At 38.0% G+C, this 23,272-nt stretch overlaps 1 protein-coding gene across 1 annotated transcript in view; it reads right to left on the bottom strand.

The window, feature by feature from the left end:
* The window catches only part of LOC131351197 (guanine nucleotide exchange factor VAV3-like), a 113,640-nt gene that overhangs the window by 2,917 nt on the left and 87,451 nt on the right, over window positions 1-23,272 (bottom strand). The window contains exons 17-26 of the mRNA XM_058386489.1: window positions 22,013-22,113; window positions 20,733-20,755; window positions 18,171-18,201; window positions 16,886-17,016; window positions 11,079-11,144; window positions 10,930-10,961; window positions 10,716-10,832; window positions 9,707-9,794; window positions 4,441-4,543; window positions 151-302 (exon numbers count right to left, since the gene is read on the bottom strand). Coding sequence (XP_058242472.1) covers window positions 151-302; window positions 4,441-4,543; window positions 9,707-9,794; window positions 10,716-10,832; window positions 10,930-10,961; window positions 11,079-11,144; window positions 16,886-17,016; window positions 18,171-18,201; window positions 20,733-20,755; window positions 22,013-22,113 — 844 coding nt within the window. The remainder of the gene's footprint in view (window positions 1-150; window positions 303-4,440; window positions 4,544-9,706; window positions 9,795-10,715; window positions 10,833-10,929; window positions 10,962-11,078; window positions 11,145-16,885; window positions 17,017-18,170; window positions 18,202-20,732; window positions 20,756-22,012; window positions 22,114-23,272) is intronic.

Genomic DNA, 23,272 nt, shown 5'->3' with positions numbered 1-23,272 from the left:
TATAATAGCATGTGCTGGATCAAGTGCTATTCTATTAGCTGCTGGAAGCCACGTGATCCAGTGATTAATGAGATAATTACAGCTAGGAATATTCAGCTAACGCTTTCTCTCTCCACACACACACACACACTCACACACACACACACTCACCCGGCCGTTGACCTCGCCCCTCCACCAGCCGTTAGTTGTGGACTTGCTGTAGATCCTCACTATGTCCCCTTCCTGCAGCGACAGCTCCCTCATGTCGCGGGAGCTGAAGTCGTAGCGAGCGATCGCCACACCGATCACCTTCGGAGTCAACACTGAGGCGGAGACACAGACAGAACGAAGAGACTGGGGTTAATGTTTTGTCTGGTTACCATGGAAACAAGCGGAAGAAATACACGGCCACGATGACGACTACTGTACAATGATGAGACGAAGAGACTCAGTAACTCTATACTGTATGTATGTGTATGTTTATAAGGTAAATAGGACAATTAAGGAGACAAGGACATGAGGGGACACTTCAGAAAGTAGAAAAAAGGAAAGAAATATGATGGTGTAAGAGAAATATGGAATGTTACTAGACTGGTGTAGAAACTAGGCAACTATCAAACACTTCAGAGTAGTCGCTAAAAACGGCAGAGGTCGAAAATATTGGGACACTGGACACTGTAGAATAGTGGACATATGAGACTAGGGGAAACTGGAAAGTAAGGAGACAATGGAATGGGGTGAACAGGGATAATGAAAAGTGGAAAACTAGGAAACACGGGATAAAGGTAACTGGGAACTCCAGGACACTGAACACTAGTGGAAACTGAGGCCCTGGAAACTGCTGGAAATTTATAGACAGGGACATTGGAAACTAGGGGACAGAAAAGGCAGGGACACTGTAAACTAATGAACAGTTGGGATGACACTGGAGAATAGGGGACATTGGAGACTTAGGAGACACTAGATTGTAGTGAACACTGTAGAATAGGGGACATTGGAGACTTAGGGGACACTAGAGAGTAGTAAACACTGGAGAATAGGGGACACTGGAGATTTAGGGGACACTAGAGTGTAGTGAACACTGGGGAATAGGGGATATTGGAGACTTTGGGTACACTAGAGAGTAGGGGACACTGGAGACTTAGGGGACACTAGATTGTAGTGAACACTGTAGAATAGGGGACACTGGAGACTTAGGGGACACTAGAGAGTAGTAAACACTGGAGAATAGGGGATATTGGAGACTTAGGGGACACTAGAGAGTAGTAAACACTGGAGAATAGGGGACATTGGAGACTTAGGGGACACTAGAGTGTAGGGGACACTGGAGATTTAGGGGACACTAGAGTGTAGTGAACGCTGGGGAATCGGGGACATTGGAGACTTAGGGGACACTAGATTGTAGTGAACACTGTAGAATAGGGGACACTGGAGACTTAGGGGACACTAGAGAGTAGTAAACACTGGAGAATAGGGGACGCTGGAGACTTAGGGGACACTAGATTGTAGTGAACACTGTAGAATAGGGGACGCTGGAGACTTAGGGGACACTAGATTGTAGTGAACACTGTAGAATAGGGGACACTGGAGACTTAGGGGACACTAGAGAGTAGTAAACACTGGAGAATAGGGGACATTGGAGACTTAGGGGACACTAGAGAGTAGTAAACACTGGAGAATAGGGGACATTGGAGACTTAGGGGACACTAGAGTGTAGGGGACACTGGAGATTTACGGGACACTAGAGTGTAGTGAACGCTGGGGAATAGGGGACATTGGAGACTTAGGGGACACTAGAGAGTAGGGGACACTGCAGATTTAGGTGACAGTAAAGAGTAGGGTATACTGAAGAATGGGGACACTTGAGACAAGTGAAAACCAAGTGACACTGAAATATGGGGCACTATAAACTCAGGGGAAACTGAAAACTAGAAATGAGATAGGAAGTGTAGTGGACACTGGGAAATCTGAGACACTGGAGACTATAGGGGGCACTAAAAAGTTAGTGGACACTAGAAACCAGGGAGTAAAACATGCATGTTGGCCTGAAATGACTCCAGTGGTTTGGGACACAGCCGTGGACAGATTGGCGAGATCATCGCTTCTTCCAAACCAATGTGTTTCAAATCGCTATCTATCTTTACGCTGACTTTTCCACCTCAGAGTGTGCATGGATAACTGCACCTCCCCCAGGAGCTTCTAATCAGTTCGAGTGTGAGTGTGTGTGTGTGTGTGTGTGAAGGCCCGCCACTGTGTTTCCACTCCACACGAGTGATTCTGGTGAATCTGGGCCGAGTCCAATCAGAGCTGTGGCTGTTTTGATTACAGATTCCGAAGCGTTGAGAAAGCGAGGCACTTTTATTCTCCGGGTTAATCGCATTTCACACTGAGAACCATTTCTCTCTGAGCGCAAGAGGGAGGAAAGAAAGGGAGAAAAATGACACACATGCTTTACACACACTTACGATGCAGTTAGGCTCAAAGACCCTGTGTGTGTGTGTGTGTGTGTGTGTGTGTTAAGGTAAAACCATTGTATTACAACACTGGAATACACCGTGCCTCATTTATTCCGTAAGTTTATTTACTCAGGCAGGTAAAAGTAATGGAGCCCTATAAAACGAGGAGAGACGGAGAAGAAAAGAGAAGAGAAGAGAAGAGAAGAGAAGAGAAGAGAAGAGAAGAGAAGAGAAGAGAAGAGAAGAGAAGAGAAGAGAAGAAATTAGGATTAAGATTAAGACAGTGAAAGACAGACAAGAAGAGAGATGGAAAGAGAGTGAGAGAGAGAGATGGAAAGAGAGAGAGAGAGAAGAAAAGAGATGGAAAGAGAGGGAGACAAGGAGAGAGAGAGAGAGAGAGAGAGAGAAGTGAGAGAGAGAGAGAGAGAGAGAGAGAATGAGAAGCTCCCTATAGAATGAGGAGGAAGAGTAAGTGGGTGTGTCTGTGGTAGCTGCAGTGGCTGAGTTGCATTACTGGGAGAGTCTGTCTTTCATGAGTTTTGTGGGCGTGGCTAAACCTAAATGATCCATGAGCATGCTCCGTTATTTGCAGCAGAATAGTCCTCAAGAAAATGCAAAAAAATCAGCAAAGCATTTCTGGTGAATTCTGTGAATGCCAACGGAGTCAGCTGACTCGATGAGAAGCTGCTGATTGGTCAGCTGGTGTGTCCATTATTATGACATCAGCTGGATTTCAATTTTTTATCACTGAACTTCAAAAGTTTATAACAAGCAACAATCCTGAGAGTGTAGGAGTGACCTCAGTGTGTGATCGTGTCTGCAGAGGCAGGTGTGTTAAAGCACTAGACATGACCAGACAGGTCTGCTGTCGTCAAACACACACACACACACACACACACACGCACACGCACACACGCACGCACACACGCACACAAAGTAAGATGGAGGGGTGCAGAAAAAACGAGAAGAAGATGGAGGCAGAAATGAAGCAGTAACACTACCTGACCAGAAGGGGGCGGAGGAGGGGGGCACGAAGCTGCAGCCTGCAGGAGAAACTAAAGAAAGAGTGCACAGCAATGGAGCTGAGAGAGAGAGAGAGAGAGAGAGAGAGAAGAGAAGAGAAGAGAACAAGAAAAAAGGAGACAGATTGAGAGAGAGAGAAAGACAGACAAGAAGAAAGATGGAAAGATAGAGAGACGAGAAGAAAGAGAGAGAGACAGATTGAGACAGAGAAAGACAGACAAGAAGAAAGATGGAAAGGTAGAGAGAGAGAGAGAGAGAGAGAGAGAGAGAAGAGAGACGGAAAGAGAGATGGAGAGAAAGGATGAGAAGCAAAATTGAAATGTGAAGCAGTAATGCTAAAGCAGTGGCAGATGCACCTGAAAAGCAATCTTGAGGATTTATTTTCGGATGGATTTCTAAGTTAACATTGTTTAGTTTAAACGTTCTGTTTCCAACAGTAACCTACATTACCCACAATGCCCTGCTGATGTAGCAGAATTTAGCCCTCACATTATCTCTACTTAAAGTGAAAGATGCAGCGGCGCTTTAGTCCTTTAGTCCAATCAGCAGATCAGATTCCAGCTCCAGACTTCATGCTAGGTGGTGTGTATAGGGGAAGTGTATTGGGGAAGTGTATAGAGGAAGCATGTAGGGGATGTGTTTAGGGAAAGTGTATGGGAGAAGTGTATTGGGGAAGTGTATAGGAAATATATATATGACATATGTATAGGGGAAGTGTTTAGGGAAAGTGTATAGGGGAAGTTTATAGGGGAAGTGTGTAGGGAATATGTACAGAGGAAGTGTTTAAGGAAAGTGTATAAGAGAAGTGTTTAGGGAAATTGTATGGGGGAAGTGTATGGGGGAAGTGTAAAGGGAAATTGTATAGAAAACGTTTAGGGGAAGTGTATAGGAGAAGTGTATAAGGAAAGTGAATAGAGAAAGTGTTTAAGGAAAGTGTATAAGGGATGTGTATAGAGGAAGTGTATAAGGGAAGTGTACTCACTGCTCCCTCCATTCTCTGGCTCTCTGTAGGCAAACTTCAGTGTTGTATCAAGTGTCCTGAAGCCCTCCTTTAGGGAGTGATGTTTATAGTATTCAATCAGCTCCTACACACACACACACACACACACACATTTACACTAAGGTCCAAAGATCAGAGTCTACTATTGTTGTCTATTTAAAAAATCGCTATTATATTCCTTTAATCGACGGTAATGTCTGCTACTCATCACAGTATCTCAGTGAGTGAGCATTGGCGTTTAGGACACAGCCCTGAAATAAAAGCAGCTCTCAGTGGTGAGGCCCAGATTTTCAGCTGGGAAAAAAAATAAATAAAAACGCACTTAGAACAAAAATGAGCGGATTCGATGAGACGGCCTCATCGGCAATCTAATAACGCTCTTTAAATGGTATTAGTGAAATCAAATCTAAAAGTGCTTTCAGAAGTAAATGACAAAAGCAGCTCGCTCTGCGCATGACATAACGCGGTTAAAAGGCCGCCTCTGAGAAGCCTCGTAAAAGGAAAACGGATGAGGCAATAACGCCGGCATAAAATGTACAATAATATGCACAATATAATAAAAAACCTAATCGAATATTCAATATTCCTGGATAAAGTCTTCACTAAAAAGACTCTTATTATATAAGAACCCATTTTGAACATTATTCGCGTACTTTAGATGAAAATACAGTCGAGATCTAAACATTTTCAAATTGTCCTCTAACATATATTAAAAGTTTCACATGGACGTCCAAATTTATGAACTTAATGATATTTAAATGACATTCTGAATATTTCAATATTTAAATTTCTGCCACTAGGGGGCGCTAATGTCTGACTCGGTAGTGTGCAGTTAGTGGTTTATTAATACTGTGCTTAGGAATAAGCACTAGTTAGGAATAAACACTACCGGGTGTGAGGGTCAAAATCATCAACTGCAGGATCTTCAAGTTCTACAGAGCGAGCAGGTCGAAATATGTTACAGAGAAAAATTAATTAATTAAATAAATAAATAAATAAACTCCTCCGCCATGAAGATGTTACAGAGCTCTGACACCGGAGACTCCTTCCATAAACATCTTTACAAAAAACCTGTGAGTATTTTGTGTGTTGTGTGTATGTATTATGTGTGTTGTGTGTTGTGTGTTGTGTGTATGTATTATGTGTATTGTGTGTATGTATTATGTGTGTTGTGTGTTGTGTGTATGTATTATGTGTATTGTGTGTATGTATTATGTGTATTGTGTGTTGTGTGTATGTATTATGTGTGTTGTGTGTTGTGTGTATGTATTATGTGTATTGTGTGTTGTGTGTATGTATTATGTGTGTTGTGTGTTGTGTGTATGTATTATGTGTATTGTGTATATGTATTATGTGTATTGTGTGTTGTGTGTATGTATTATGTGTGTTGTGTGTATGTATTATGTGTATTGTGTGTATGTATTATGTGTATTGTGTGTTGTGTGTATGTATTATGTGTGTTGTGTGTTGTGTGTATGTATTATGTGTATTGTGTATATGTATTATGTGTATTGTGTGTTGTGTGTATGTATTATGTGTATTGTGTGTTGTGTGTATGTATTATGTGTATTGTGTGTATGTATTATGTGTGTTGTGTGTATGTATTATGTGTATTGTGTATATGTATTATGTGTATTGTGTGTTGTGTGTATGTATTATGTGTATTGTGTGTATGTATTATGTGTATTGTGTGTATGTATTATGTGTGTTGTGTATATGTATTATGTGTGTTGTGTGTATGTATTATGTATTGTGTGTATGTATTATGTGTATTGTGTGTTGTGTGTATGTATTATGTGTGTTGTGTGTATGTATTATGTGTATTGTGTATATGTATTATGTGTATTGTGTGTTGTGTGTATGTATTATGTGTGTTGTGTGTTGTGTGTATGTATTATGTGTGTTGTGTGTATGTATTATGTGTGTTGTGTGTATGTATTATGTGTATTGTGTATATGTATTATGTGTATTGTGTGTTGTGTGTATGTATTATGTGTGTTGTGTGTTGTGTGTATGTATTATGTGTATTGTGTGTTGTGTGTATGTATTATGTGTATTGTGTGTATGTATTATGTGTGTTGTGTGTATGTATTATGTGTATTGTGTGTTGTGTGTATGTATTATGTGTATTGTGTGTTGTGTGTATGTATTATGTGTATTGTGTGTTGTGTGTATGTATTATGTGTGTTGTGTGTATGTATTATGTGTGTTGTGTGTATGTATTATGTGTATTGTGTATATGTATTATGTGTATTGTGTGTTGTGTGTATGTATTATGTGTATTGTGTGTTGTGTGTATGTATTATGTGTATTGTGTGTTGTGTGTATGTATTATGTGTGTTGTGTGTTGTGTGTATGTATTATGTGTATTGTGTGTATGTATTATGTATATTGTGTGTATGTATTATGTGTATTGTGTGTATGTATTATGTGTATTGTGTGTATGTATTATGTGTGTTGTGTGTATGTATTATGTGTATTGTGTGTTGTGTGTATGTATTATGTATATTGTGTGTATGTATTATGTGTATTGTGTGTATGTATTATGTGTATTGTGTGTATGTATTATGTGTATTGTGTGTATGTATTATTGTGTATTGTGTATTATGTGTATTGTGTATTGTGTGTATGTATTATGTGTATTGTGTATGTATTATGTGTGTGTGTATGTGTATGTATTATGTATATTGTGTGTATGTATTATGTATATTGTGTGTATGTATTATGTATATTGTGTGTATGTATTATGTATATTGTGTGTTGTGTGTATGTATTATGTGTATTGTGTGTTGTGTGTATGTATTATGTGTATTGTGTATTGTGTGTATGTATTATGTGTATTGTGTATTGTGTGTATGTATTATGTATATTGTGTGTATGTATTATGTATATTGTGTGTATGTATTATGTATATTGTGTGTATGTATTATGTATATTGTGTGTTGTGTGTATGTATTATGTGTATTGTGTGTTGTGTGTATGTATTATGTGTATTGTGTATTGTGTGTATGTATTATGTGTATTGTGTGTTGTGTGTATGTATTATGTGTATTGTGTATTGTGTGTATGTATTATGTGTATTGTGTATTGTGTGTATGTATTATGTGTATTGTGTGTATGTATTATGTGTATTGTGTGTTGTGTGTATGTATTATGTGTATTGTGTATTGTGTGTATGTATTATGTGTATTGTGTGTATGTATTATGTATATTGTGTGTTGTGTGTATGTATTATGTGTATTGTGTATTGTGTGTATGTATTATGTGTATTGTGTATTGTGTGTATGTATTATGTGTATTGTGTGTATGTATTATGTGTATTGTGTATTGTGTGTATGTATTATGTATATTGTGTGTTGTGTGTATGTATTATGTGTATTGTGTATTGTGTGTATGTATTATGTGTATTGTGTATTGTGTGTATGTATTATGTGTATTGTGTATTGTGTGTATGTATTATGTATATTGTGTGTATGTATTATGTGTATTGTGTGTATGTATTATGTGTATTGTGTGTTGTGTGTATGTATTATGTATATTGTGTGTATGTATTATGTGTATTGTGTGTATGTATTATGTGTATTGTGTGTATGTATTATGTGTATTGTGTGTTGTGTGTATGTATTATGTGTATTGTGTGTATGTATTATGTGTGTTGTGTGTATGTATTATGTGTGTTGTGTGTATGTATTATGTGTATTGTGTATTGTGTGTATGTATTATGTGTATTGTGTGTTGTGTGTATGTATTATGTGTATTGTGTGTTGTGTGTATGTATTATGTGTGTTGTGTGTATGTATTATGTGTATTGTGTGTTGTGTGTATGTATTATGTGTATTGTGTGTTGTGTGTATGTATTATGTGTATTGTGTGTTGTGTGTATGTATTATGTGTATTGTGTGTATGTATTATGTGTATTGTGTATTGTGTGTATGTATTATGTGTGTTGTGTGTATGTATTATGTGTATTGTGTGTTGTGTGTATGTATTATGTGTATTGTGTGTTGTGTGTATGTATTATGTGTATTGTGTGTTGTGTGTATGTATTATGTGTATTGTGTGTATGTATTATGTGTATTGTGTGTTGTGTGTATGTATTATGTGTATTGTGTGTATGTATTATGTGTATTGTGTGTATGTATTATGTGTATTGTGTGTTGTGTGTATGTATTATGTGTATTGTGTGTTGTGTGTATGTATTATGTGTATTGTGTGTATGTATTATGTGTATTGTGTGTTGTGTGTATGTATTATGTGTGTTGTGTGTATGTATTATGTGTATTGTGTGTTGTGTGTATGTATTATGTGTATTGTGTGTTGTGTGTATGTATTATGTGTATTGTGTGTATGTATTATGTGTATTGTGTGTTGTGTGTATGTATTATGTGTATTGTGTGTTGTGTGTATGTATTATGTGTGTTGTGTGTATGTATTATGTGTATTGTGTGTATGTATTATGTGTGTTGTGTGTATTGTTATTATTATGTGTGTTGTATGTGTTATGTGTGTTGTGTGTATGTATTATGTGTATTGTGTGTATTGTTATTATTATGTGTGTTGTATGTATTATGTGTGTTGTGTGTATGTATTATGTGTATTGTGTGTTGTGTGTATGTATTATGTGTATTGTGTGTATGTATTATGTGTATTGTGTATTGTGTGTATGTATTGTGTGTATTGTGTGTTGTGTGTATGTATTATGTGTGTTGTGTGTATGTATTATGTGTATTGTGTGTTGTGTGTATGTATTATGTGTATTGTGTGTATGTATTATGTGTACTGTGTATTGTGTGTATGTATTATGTGTATTGTGTGTTGTGTGTATGTATTATGTGTATTGTGTGTATGTATTATGTGTGTTGTGTGTTGTGTGTATGTATTATGTGTATTGTGTGTATGTATTATGTGTATTGTGTGTTGTGTGTATGTATTATGTGTATTGTGTGTATGTATTATGTGTGTTGTGTGTTGTGTGTATTGTTATTATTATGTGTGTTGTATGTGTTATGTGTGTTGTGTATATGGTGTATTGTGTGCAGCTTGTGTATTTTGTGTATTGTGTATAGTGTGTATATTGTGTGTGCTGTGTATTGTGTGTATTGTGAGAGTGTGAATATTGTGAGTATTGTTATTGTGTGTACTGTGTGTAGTGTGTGTATTTTCTGTGTTGTGTGTAGCGTGTATATTTTATGTGTTGTTATTATAGTGTGTGTGTGTGTGTGTGTGTGTGTTGTGTGTCTTCACTCACCATGATGCTCCTGAACCTGCGGTTCTCGGCGATCTGGAAGTAACCGTCTTTGGTTAAGATCTTGATGTGTTTCACGTCGTTGTTAAACCTGGAACGAGGAAAAAACGTCTGATTTTTGTGGTTTCAGAGGAACACAAGGATAAAAAGCACAAAAGACGAGTGAAGTTCCAGATATAACAACTACACAATCATTTATAACTACACAACCAGTTATAACTACACAATCATTTATAACTACACAACCAGTTATAACTACACAATCATTTATAACTACACAACCAGTTATAACTACACAATCATTTATAACTACACAATCAGTTATACACAATGAGTGTAAAGTAGACGTAAAATATATATATATATAAACACAATACAACAAAAATGTAACACAACAAAATGTACTGTTACAGGAGAAAAACAGTCTACATGACATGGTGTAAAGGGGTTTGCACACCGATTCTTTTATTTGTTTGTTTTTCTTTTATCAATTAATAAAAAAATTAATAAAAATATTGTTCTATTTTTTATTGTTCTATTTATTGTTTTTTGTTTACTTTTTCTTTTTAAAAAACATTGTTCTATTGTTTCTCCTTTTTTTTCTACTTTAAGCTACTTAATAAGTAGCAGGTACACTTGTGTATAAAAGCTAATCTATTCGACTCATTCTGTTTCTCAGACATGTAGTTAATAAATAAACAAATAAATAAATAAATAAATGTTTTTTCCTCTAAAATTTTTTAAAAAGTGTTTTTTCACAGCGTTGTCTTTCGCAAACACACACACACACACATACACACACATACACACACACACATACATACACACTTTATGCAAACATCATATGACAGAAAAATCCTGGAAATTGCATTTGCTCAAGGAAGCCTTATGCTTTGTTAGTAAAACTCCCTCGCAGTCTCGCACTGCAGCATTGTTGCTACGCTGCTCACACACACACACACACACACACACACTCACACACACGGTAGAAGTGTAAATCATGTTGACTCACTTGATGCTGATGGCGTACTCGTTACTGTCGTGCCCTCGATGCCTCACCAGGTACGTGCTGTTCTGCCTGTTCAGAAGCACCTCCTCCGCCTGCACTCGCAATATGCCACCTGCAAACCTGCCCGGGTCACACAGGGGTCAAAGGTCATGGCCATGAAGGACAGAAAACAGAAACGAACAACACTGAGGTATCAAATCTGGGTGTTTAAACTCACCAGGGTTGCGAAGAGTAATCAATAGGTTTTGCCTGGGAAAAAAAATGATAATAATAATAAGATATTTATTAATAAGTGAATATAAAGGTACTGATGTAGCGTATTGTGATCTGTGTCTCTGACTAAAACCATTAGGAAGTGGCACTCACACACGGACAAGGCTTCACAGCGTCGCTTGGAAAGAATCCAACCTCTCTCGTCGTCAAGACTTTGCCCTGCAACCATGACATCAAGATAATTAAATTAAGATCAGCCCAGTGGCTCGTTTTCGTCAATAATTCAGCGATGGTTGTGACTAATAACTGCGTGGACAACGTGTCTCCTGCTTGTTTACTAATCCTTTCAGATTTTTAATGCCAACCCTGTGGACTCTGAGGACAACAACAACAACCTCCTAATTAATACACACTAACATTCTACATAATACTGTATCTGCATCATACAACTGACTGTACACGACTGTAATAAGGACATTGTTTATAATCACACTCTCTGGTGTTTATAATCATTTATAATCACACTCTCTGGTGTTTATAATCATTTATAATCCCACTCTCTCGTGTTTATAATCATTTATAATCCCACTCTCTCGTGTTTATAATCATTTACAGTGGTAAATGTATTTGTATGCAGCAGCAGAGAGCTCCGTATTACATTCCGGCCCTCTGTTCATGACCGTAATGTGAGAGTAACTGTGCGTGTGTGTGCACGCATGGAAAAACTCCAGTAAATAACGTTAACACAGTCAGTAGTTTACGCAAGTCTGCTATTGCACAAAATATCTTCATAAACAAAGCTGACGTCAAATCAAGGAGACCAGCGCACAGACAATGATGTCAATTCGTCAGAATCTCTGTTTCCCCCGTCCACACAACACCACTGAAAACGGTGAGTTTTGGAAAATCTTCACTTTGGAAGGAGTTTTCCAAAAGCTCCGTTTTCAACGTCCTCAAACTGCATTAGCATGTGGACGAAAGGTCAAAACACAGAGAAAAATCTCCCTTCTTAAAAATCCCTGGGTTCGAGTGGACATGGCCTTAGTTACAAGCGCAGATGTATGGAAACACTGATACTGTACACTTCATTACAATACAGTTCACTACGTTCTAAAGGCCTCTCCTTTCTTTCAAGCAAGTCTTATTTTTTGGTGGTCACTTATTGAGAAGTTTAAGAAAGAAAGCAATACAGAATAAAATTCATAATTCTCCAAATTATTACAGTCTTGCTTTTTTTATTAATTTACTTCTACTTTTACTTTCCATACTTGAATACATTCAAGAAAATACTACTTTTGATACTTAGGTACAGTTTATTTCAAATACTTTAAGACTTTTACTCAAGTAGAATTATAATGGTTGACTTTAATTTTTACTTGAGACACTTTTTTTACTTTACACATTTTCTAACAAAATACCTGTACTTTTACTCAAGTATGGCTTTTGGGTACTTTATACAACACTGATCATTTATAATCACACTCTCCGGTGTCACCCAAATGAGGATGGGTTTCCCTTTTAAGTCTGGTTCCTCTCAAGGTTTCTTCCTCATACCATCTAAGGGAGTTTTTCCTCACCACAGTCGCCTCAGGCACTAGGGATGATTTTGTCAAACATCTAGGATGTTTTTTTGTTTCTTTGTTCTGTAAAGCAGCTTTCAGACAATGTCCATTGTGTCTAGCGCAAATATAGAAATAAAATTGAATTGAACTAAATCTAGCTTGTGTCGTGGCTGTAAGGAATAATTTACTGAGATTGTAGCAAGTTTAAAAGGTTCAGAATAAAATACAATCAAAATGGAGACCTGAATGCTTTCCGAGAACTTTCCAGGCTCAACACAAACAAAATAAAGCAGAAAATGGGCTCACAAATTGCTCCAAAATGTGTCATTTCCAGAAGGATCTATAGTCACAACCCAATACAGTTAACATTGATGCTAACAATGATATGGCCCATGTCATCCATTAATGCAGGACCGTGAATCTTTATTCAGACAGTCCTTCTGGGAGAGACTAAAAGCCTGTGGTGGTCCAGACGGCCCTCTTCTTCAGAATAACTTGATTTGTTAAGTCGTGCTTAAGTGGCTGTGATACATTTATCATACTGATGTTTTAGCTCTCTTCTCCAACGGGGCTCTTCTGCTGGCTCTACAGCTGAGGTAAGCATGTGAATAAGGTTAAAAATATTAGCCCACACGGTGCAAGGGGCAAAATTAGGTTAAAGATACCAATCACATTTCTCTGCCTCCACTGAGGGTAGAAATGTGTTTCCAGGGTCATCAGTGCTAACAGAACTATCAGTGTTACCATGGACACTATGCTAGCAAGGTTATCAGGGCTCTGCTGGTATCAGGGATATGAGGAATAACAGTGTTACCGGTAATACCATGCATGTCTGAACTCGTGATCCATCTGATCAAGTTATCAAGGATACCAAGGTTGAAACATGTGGTTCATGGTTACTAGGGATGTTATGACAACAAGCAATACCAGCGTATCAAGTCTTCTTATGCAGGAACCACTAGCATAAGTTAAAAAGACACTGATGTAGCAGGGCTGTCAGTGCTTATAGAGTTAAATAGATTCATAATTACTCTGTCATGGGAATACCCAGGATTCCACTTCATCAGGATTACCAGGTCTTGACATGACTACCAGGACTGCACAGACTATCAAGGACCATGGTTACCAAATCTTAATATAACTTGCCAATGGTCAAATGCACCAAAACTCCAAGTGTTACCAAAGGTTTGCAGTACTTGTTAATGCTACCAAGTTTAACAAATGTACAAGAGTTACCTAAGCTTAACAGAATTTGCCAGTGGTATAAAGGTTACAAAACCTATAGAAATTACAAAATCTCCTAATATTTCCCAACGGTATGAAGTTTATTGCCAATTGTATCAAGTTTTGCCAGTAGTATGATATTTGCCAAAGATACAAGAGCTACTAAATATTACTAAGCTTTGCTAATGGTATCAAGTTTACCAAACCAATAGAAATTGCCAAAGCTCCTAAGCCTTGCCAATGGTATGAAGGTTACCAAATCTATGAAAGTTACCAAAGGTTACCAGGACTTGCCCGTGGCTTCAAGTTTACCAGAGTTACCAGAGTTATTAGATAAATACTATGGATATTAAAGGTTATCTACCGTCCCCAATCACCAAGGACTGCCAGAGTTATCAAGTTTAACAATGAATCAAGGTAACAGAGTAGTGGAATTTGTAAAACTATCAGTGTTACGTATGTTATTAGTGGTACAAAGATTCTATGCTGTAAGAAATTGCAGGATACCACATTTACCAGAGATACCAGGTATTGCCAAAACTGGTATGAGGTACCAGGGTTACCAGACTACTGTGGCTAATCATTTTATTAGTATTATCAGGATAATCCACAATTTCCCAGAAAATGCAGGACTGCTAGTGTTAATTTTCTGCAGCACTCCATGTTTTATCATGCAATAGGGATGTGATAGCTGTGGTGTTTGACTACTGATTGGAAGGTTGTAAGTTTGAATCCCAGGTCCACCAAGCTGCCACTACTGGGCCCCTGAGCAAGGCCCTTAACCCAAAATTGCTCAGTTATAGAAAAAAAAAATAAGATAAAAATGTAAGTTGCTCTTGATAAGGGTGTGTGCTAAATGACAGAAATGTAAATGTAATGCCTTCTCTGAGAAAAAAAGGTGCTATTGCTCCTCACTGGAGAAGCTACCCATAACAGCATGCATCTGTCACTACAAGAAGGTTAGTATCTTTTAAAGGTAGAAAGTAGTAGTAATATGGGAAACATACCCATAGTACCCCTTAAGGTACCACCCCAGTGACAAGAAATAGCATAACAAAATTTAAGGCCATTTCAAAAAGACAAATCATCTTTAGGTTAGTGAATGAAGACTGAGTTTCACAAGTCTAAATAGCGGGGCAGGTTGGACAAGATGGTCAAAATTTAAGGGAGAAACCCACTTGACCAACTCTTGTACGAATAAAGGACACACAACCTGCAGCTAACCAGATGGAGGAGATACCTCTAGATATTCCTGCTAGATAAAGCAAGATGCTGTCAATCTGGATGGACAGCGGATATGTCCACCGATAATTCTGCTCTGTTCAGCAAGTCTTGAATGTTTACTATCCTACTACACCACTAGAGAACCTGTGGAACGAGTTCTTTTTATAGGTCATGCTGCAGGTTTATAGACAGCAAAACCAGACGAATAGCTTCGATCTGCTGCTATTTATGAGCTCTGCTTGGGCTTGTCTATTGTTTATTAGCCATTTTATACGTCTGTGTGTCTTTTATTTCCCATTTGTGCAACGTTTCGTCGACTATACGGCTGGCGAAACTACTCAGGGAAGATTTTTCACCCAAATTAGAACTGAACAATCACAGGTATTAGCGTGAAGCCACCTGCACTTCACATTTCTATTGAATTTAATCCTGCCTTAACCTGTTTGTCCGAGCGTTCTTTGTGACAACAAACAATCCGGGGCCTGTCGTTTGAATCCTCCGCCCGAATCGCTGTGCCACGCGAACAGAAGCATGGCATTGTTTTAAATGTTTTGTCAGGCGTTAAACTCTATAATCAACGCGTGTCGAGGTGTGTGCGTTCGTGTACACAATCATTCTTTTCATATGTGTTCTTCTGTATGACGACGTGATAAAAACACTGAGGCATTTGTGTGTGTGTGTGTGTGTGTACACTCAGTAGGCGGTGTTCTGGCGTGTGTACTATCTCAGAGAGCCAGAGAGACAAACAGCTTGCATCAACAGCACTGAGTGTTGACAGAGGGCGGCATCTGACGACGTTACACAGTCTGTCACACTCAAAACTACACACACACACACACACACACACACACACACACAAAGTCCCTCATTACTATTTCAGCCATTAGCATGCAACCTGCACACCGATGCCAGGATGGAAGGTGTTGGTGTCCAAAACCTGATGTAATGATTTTCCCAACTGCTTTTCTTTAGAATCAAGTCGACTCGATGGCAGTTGATGTAAATGAGAAGTGAAAGGATGCGGTGACTACAAATAAGACTCAGAGATAGCGTTATTCCTTTCCTCCCCCCTACATCGAAACATTATCTCTGTTTTTTGGTTCCAGTTTTGCTTCCAGTCGCAGCTCCTGAACTCGCCTAGTGAGATTCGCCGCGCCGCTACGGCTCTTGATTTGATTTGAAGTGTGTGATTTACCAAAAATAGCATGACACCGATGTTATTTGCCTCGAATAGGCGGAATCGATTGGGAAGAACGAACATTTTTCATTCTGACACTGTTTTTTACGTCCTCAGAGACGACGCTATCGTGCTACACATTTTACTATCAATCTCACAGGTTTACTTTTCTACATTTGTTTATGTTTTTTCTACGCAAATTGCATCATGGTGTATTGTTCAGGGTTTATAGGCAATTGTTCCATCCAGTGCTGTTCTCTTGTTCTGTTTGTTTAGCAGCCAGTGTTTTATTTATTTATTGTCGTCAAAATTTATTGTACCCTACTACTGTATTATACACTGCACCATTTCCGGGGATGAATTTATAATCAAGTTCTAGTGTTTATTTCTTTATTTTTCGAGTGTTCATGAATTTGAATGCTTGTATTCTTAAGGAAGAAAAAATTAGGAAAAAATAAACATTTCCACTAGAAAATAAAAAACTTTTTTTTTTATCTTCAAAGTAATTATTTAAAATCTTACTCAGTGGAGTTCTCATTTATTTATTTATTATTTTAATTTAATTTTATTTTATTTTTTATTTTAAAAAAAATTCACAATAGTTCACTAACCATCAAGCTAAATGCAGGGATTGTTTTTTATTTATTTATTTATTTATTTATTCATTCATTTATTTATATAAATAAGTATCTCATAAATTAATAAAACTTCATGTTTTCTATTCTTCAGTTAAATACTCATTGTGGTGACTTCAGTAGATATGTGGTTCGTACCTGCCACCAGGAGCTGTGCAGGTCTGCGCGGATCAGCTCGATGATGTCACCCTGCTGGATGTTCAGGGCGGGGCCATACTGCGGGACCGGATCGCCGCGGTAATTCCTTATAGCCAACATTTTTGGCAAACCTGAAGAGAAAATAAAAACGTATCAATGAAGTAATAAAGGGAAAGTCAGACTTAAGAGATCAACACACACACAGAGTTAGACAGATGGATGGATGGATAGATAGATAGATAGATAGATAGATAGATAGATAGATAGATAGATAGATAGATAGATAGATAGATAGATAGATAGATAGATAGATAAAGTGTATTTGTACAGACACAAAGATAGACTGAGAGACAGTTATTGTATTTGTTTGTGGGAAGCAAAGAAAAAGGCAAACCATTGTGTGTGTGTGTGTGTGTTTATTATTGTAGTATAATGTGTCATTGATGTGTGTGTGTGTGTGTGTGTGAAATGATCATATTTCGTCTGCAGTCTATAATAAGAAATACAATCTCTACGCTAGCATTAATGTACCAGATGAGCGAGTTATCAAGCTGTAGGCTAGTGGGTGTGTGTGAGAGAGAGAGAGACGACGAGTGTGTGTGTGTGTGTGTGTGTGTGTGAGTGTGTGTGTGTGTGTGTGAGTGAGTGTGTGTCCTACATATGACAGGTGTGAGTCTGTGATTCCTGTGGTCCATCTAATTGCCTTACAGATAACAAGCAGCTAATAATGCATTATAGCATACAATCTCTTTCTCATTGCGTGTGTGTATGTGTGTGTCCTAATGAAGGCTAGGTTACAAAGAAGTGCACTCATGACCCAGAACACAAAGATCTTTCGACCCTGCCAAGGCTATTAGCGTTGCCTCGGGTCACCACAACAAAGAGAGTGAAACACAACACAAACAAGGTGTGTGTGTGTGTCTGTCTGTCTGTCTTATTTATCTCTTTTTTCAAGCACCTAAGAGTCCTCTATGATTTTATTTGTAAACATGTAGTTACAAAGCAGAGGTCAAAGGTTAAAGGTTACGGAGGTTATTGTAGAATTTCTGAAAGAAATCGGTGACTCTGATTTTACGGCTTCAAGGTTCTTGCAGTTGGAGGTGTGTCTAATGAGAGGACTGGAATTGTGCGTCCTACTGCTACCGTGTGTGTGTGTGTGTGTGTGCTTGTCTGCAGCACATTCCAGTGCCATGGCAATGTGTGTGAACTTGTCGTACATGTTACTGGAGACCTGCAAAGTGTGTGTGTGTGTGTGTGTGTGTGTGAGAGAGAGAGAGAGTCTCACCTGGATCAGCTTTCCGGCTGTGTGGTCGGTCCTGTGAAGAGAGTAAAGAAAGTGAATAAAGCTCACACTGTGCTGGAGGAGCTGCAGCAGTAAAGCTAACAATCTCACAACACGCTGCTTATCAGAGTCACTAACCCTCAGCTGAGCTGCACAATCCTACTACATCCAAACTACATCTAATCTACCTCCAAACAATATACAAACTAAAGCCAGACTACATCTAAACCACATCTACTATACCCGTATGTGTTAAATCCTTAACAAATAAAAAAGAAAGATGGATATCTGTAATGCGATTTATTCAGCGTCTATACAGCATCTTTATTTTGATATCTTTTCTAATATTTCTTTTTTTTCTTCTTATATATTTCATACTGAATATTTTAATTTTGCATTATTATTTTGATTTATATATCTAGGTTTTATTTAGATTTTATGTTTTTTTTTATTTTCCCCACTTATTTAATTTTTTCCCTGATTTTTTACATTATAAAAATGAATATTTATATAAATTATAGTTATTTAATTTTTTATCATTTGGATTAATATAAATGAAACTTTTTTTTATTTGATTTTCATGTAATTCATTATTTTTTTATTTAAAATATTTTGATTTGTATAATATATATTAAAATATCTATTTTTGATTTTAATTTCCAATTTTCAATTCATTAATCAATTATTTTTTAAATGCCATTTGATTTATTTAAATGTTACATTTTTTTGTTGAAATTTTATAGTTTTTATAATTATTATAAATTTTATATAATTGTATTAATGACTCTTTTTTATTTGATTTATTTACACAAATAATACAAAAAAGGAACTTCTCATCGTGTTTCAGAGAAACCACATAGAACTGTAAATTCCTCTTAATTAATATTAATATAAATGTGCACTACTGTCAGAGGTGCTGTTACAGAAAATACATCAACACCTTCTAACCAATCAGCATCCAGGATTCTGGAGATCCTGAGCTATGTAAATGTATAACAAAAGATACTACATGGGTCACTCTGTGCACAGAATATTATCTACATACTTAACACACTGAACACACTAAACACACACACACACACACATACCTGAGTGCACCTGAGCGTGTACAGGTGAGGTAACGTGAGATATAAGGTGTATCTGAGCTGAGATTATCTTGGGTGAAAACAATACACTGACTGTTGAAGCTTTTTCACCAAACTCTATTAACTTTAGAGCACAAAGCGACTCGGAGGCGTTTCTACGATACGTTCAGCCATTTTTATTTTTTTACCAGAAAAAAACAATTAAAAATAGGTTAAAAAGAAAAAATAAATTTTTACATTATTATTAAAGAAACTTTAAAAAATAAATTCTAAATTCTAAATAAACAGAATGAAGTCTGTCTACAAAAATAAATAATAATTTGTATTAATAAATAATCATAATAATAAAAAATTAAATTATTAATATAATTTAAATTAATAGTATTTAATATTGTATAAATTAATAATATTGATAACATTTTTAAATGTTTTATTATATATATATATATATATATATATATATATATATATATATATATATATATATATATATATATATATATATATATATATATATATATATATATATATATATATATATAAAAAAATATATATATATTTTTTTTTTTTTTTTTTACTTTTCTCATTTATTTGCTAATAGTGTGTTAACATGCACTTTATCCTAGGTAGTGTCAAGATCGTTCCGAAGTTTATCCCGGGAATACTGGGTCTATCCCAGGAACCCTGGGTCTGTCCTAGGAATACTGACTCTATGTCAGGAACACTGGGTCTGTCCCGGGAACACTGGCTCTGTGTCAGGAACCCTGGGTCTATCCCGGGAACACTGGCTCTATCCCAGGAACTCTGGCTCTATCCCAGGAACTCTGGCTCTATCCCAGGAATTCTGGGTCTATCCCGGGAACACTGGCTCTATCCCAGGAACTCCGGGTCTATCCCAGGAATTCTGGGTCTATCCTGGGAACACTGGCTCTATCCCAGAAATGAACTACAGATCTATCATAGAAACTCTCTCTATCCTGGGAAAGCTGAGTCTATCCCAATAACACCACATGAGCAAACTTTGCATAGCCAGTCCTCCAGTCCATGTTATTGGGAAGTGAAAGGAAACCGGAGAACCCAGAGAAAACCCACACAGACGCAGGGGGGAAAAAAGGAAACACTCCAAACTGAGGAACTTTACTGCTACAACTGTGTTTACACACTTAAAGCAGTCGCTCTACAGTCACCAAACACTCGGGCTGCAAAGAAGGAATGCAACACACACACACGCTGCACTACAGCAACAGGAACGTCAAGTTAAACCTCTGAACGTAAAGAAGATCGATCCCACAGAGTTGTGTTCCTGCAGAACTGTGTGCAAGTGCAATAAACTGAACGTCTACTTTAGTAAGTTAAATGGAGTGCAGCATAGAAGATCTCCCACAAACACACACACATACACAGACACACACACACACAAATACACACATAGACACACACAGACACACACACACAGTTTTTAGAGTGATTAGATTCTTACCTGTGTCCGGGACGATCCCATATCTGCAAGCATGTTGAAAACAGGCATAATTAAAAAGGAACACACACTTTGCAAACTTTACACACTCATGCACACACACACACACACACACACACACACACACACATGCAGACAGGTATGTGCGTGTACACACGCTGTGCTGCAGATGAGATTGTTCTGACAAGTACGTGACGTTCTGCTACGGACTTGTTTTGCACAGAGGTGTGTATCCTGACAGAAGGTATGAAGCTCCGCCCCCTGAGCGCTCTGTGTACCAGCGCGAACTTTGTTCCATGATAGACGGATAACACACACACACACACACACACACACAAAACACACAGAGGCTCAAGAGGAACCAGTTGCAGAGTACACAGCAATAAATCTCTCAAAAAAACAGATTAGAAATAAAGAAGTATATAATGTTTCTATGCTTCCCCTTTTCTCCACAGTACTGAATGGTACAGTTAATAGTCATAAACTGATAAACAAACAAACAAACAAACAAATAATTAAATAAATAAATGTAGGCTTCCCCTCATCCCCTTGTGGAGCTATAGTGAGTTGTTTTGTTTTTTTTTATTGCTGTTTCAGGATAACACCAGTAATGTGGCAAACGTCCAAATCTGACATCATATCACAATGTGGTCATTAACACACTCACTGACCGATTACATGTAAAATTATTTGTTGTGGTGTTTACGTGGTACTGAATTGTGTGTGTGTGTGTGTGTGTGTGTGTGATTGTCTTTATACCGATTATCATACAGTCAATATAATAGCAAGCGGTTTGTGAGATGTTGGCAGGACGCCAGTGTGTGTGTGTGTGTGTGTGTGTGTGTGTGTGTGTGTGTGTGTGTGTGTGTGTGTGTGTGCTCAGTGTGTGTTTTATTATCAGTTAATACACAAGCAGCAGCGACAAACAAAGATATTCATAAAAACACCAGGAAAAAACAAGCGAGGGTCAAAACACAGAGGCTGAGAAAACAAGGTATGGACTTTACACAATTTACAGGTGAACACAGTAGGGTAGCAAAGCAATGAGGCAGAGACAGAGACAGAGGCAGAGACAGAGAGACAGAAAGAGGCAGAGGCAGAGGCAGGATCTGAGCACATGATAAAGTAAATAACGAAAGCACAACAACAACGTGCTTGGAGCGCTGGGGGATTCAGTGAGGAGGGAAGTTCACTGGAAATGTTTACTGCAAAACAGCTCTGAATGTGTGTGTGGTGTGTGTGTGTGTGTGTCTGTGTGTGTGTTGTGTTTGGCATCCGCTTACCAGATCCGCTGCCTTTTCCACACAGTAGCACTCTGGCCAAACATTCCTTATGAGCTCCTTCTCCACATTTAGTGCACTGATAACCCTGATTAAAGATCCCTCTGTTAACGAGAAAGAGACACACCGTTAATCTCTAGCATCTGATTTCACAGAAACCCAACCCCAAATCTCTCTCCTTCACCTCTTAATATATAAAGCACTGAGTGTCCACTCCACAGTGGTGGTTAATATGAAGCTCATATGAAAGTGGACACTTTAAGAATTTGTAGACTTTCAGAACTGAGAAAGTTGGGGTCAGAGCACAGGGGGCAGCTGTGAAGCATATACCCAGAGGAGAGAGGGTTAATTGCCCAGCAGTGGCAGCTTGGTGGTGCTGGGGCTTAAACCCTGATGGTCCAATCAACAACCCAGAGCCTTAACCACTTGAGCCACCACTTTAAAAGGGACAGTGGTAGCTCAAGTGGTTAAGGCTCTGGGTTGTTAACCAGAAGATCAGGGTTCAAGCCCTGGCACTGCCAAGCTGTCACCATTGGGCCCTTGAGGAAGGCCCCTAACCCACCCTGCTCCAGGGGTACTGCATCATGGCTGACCCTGTGCTCTGACCCCAACCCCTGAGGATGAATATGCGAGAAAAGAATAATGTATATGTGACAAATAAAGACAACTTAACGACTCACAGCTTCATTTCTTTACACCGAATGAAAAATTCCCGTAAATCCGAACACCAGAGTAAAAAAAGGTTAAAATGAAGTCTGTCTGGTTTTTTTCGTCTGCAACAAAACCATCATCCAGGAAGAAGCCGGATTATTATCCGTATGCCATCTAAGACTGACACACTTTATGTCATCAGTAATCAGAATTAGTCACAGAGAAGGAAATAAATCTGGTTTTCCTGCATTACACTGCAGACTATTTACAATAATCGGTTATGTAACATCCTGACGCTGGAGGGTGATTATGTGTAGCTGGTTGACCTATTTACCAGACCGACTTTGCACAATGTATTGGCACCCTTCATGGCTCCAGCCAATAGAAAGGAGGTATGGTGGTGTAATGCTGTATTCTCAAGTGTGTGTGTGTGTGTATGTGTGTGTGTGTTGTCTCCTATCAACTGCAGAAGTTGAAGGAAGCCTCACACACACTTCTTCTGAGACCTACATGTGCAGCGGCGTAACACACTCAGAGAGAAGCAGGTGAGACTTCCTGATTGGTTAGATATCCGTCACATCACCAGGATATCTTCACCATCTCTGGAAAGTT

Source organism: Hemibagrus wyckioides, linkage group LG01 (assembly GCF_019097595.1).
Source record: "Hemibagrus wyckioides isolate EC202008001 linkage group LG01, SWU_Hwy_1.0, whole genome shotgun sequence".
Lineage (NCBI taxonomy): Eukaryota > Metazoa > Chordata > Actinopteri > Siluriformes > Bagridae > Hemibagrus > Hemibagrus wyckioides.
This window is presented reverse-complemented; position numbering and strand designations above follow the sequence as displayed.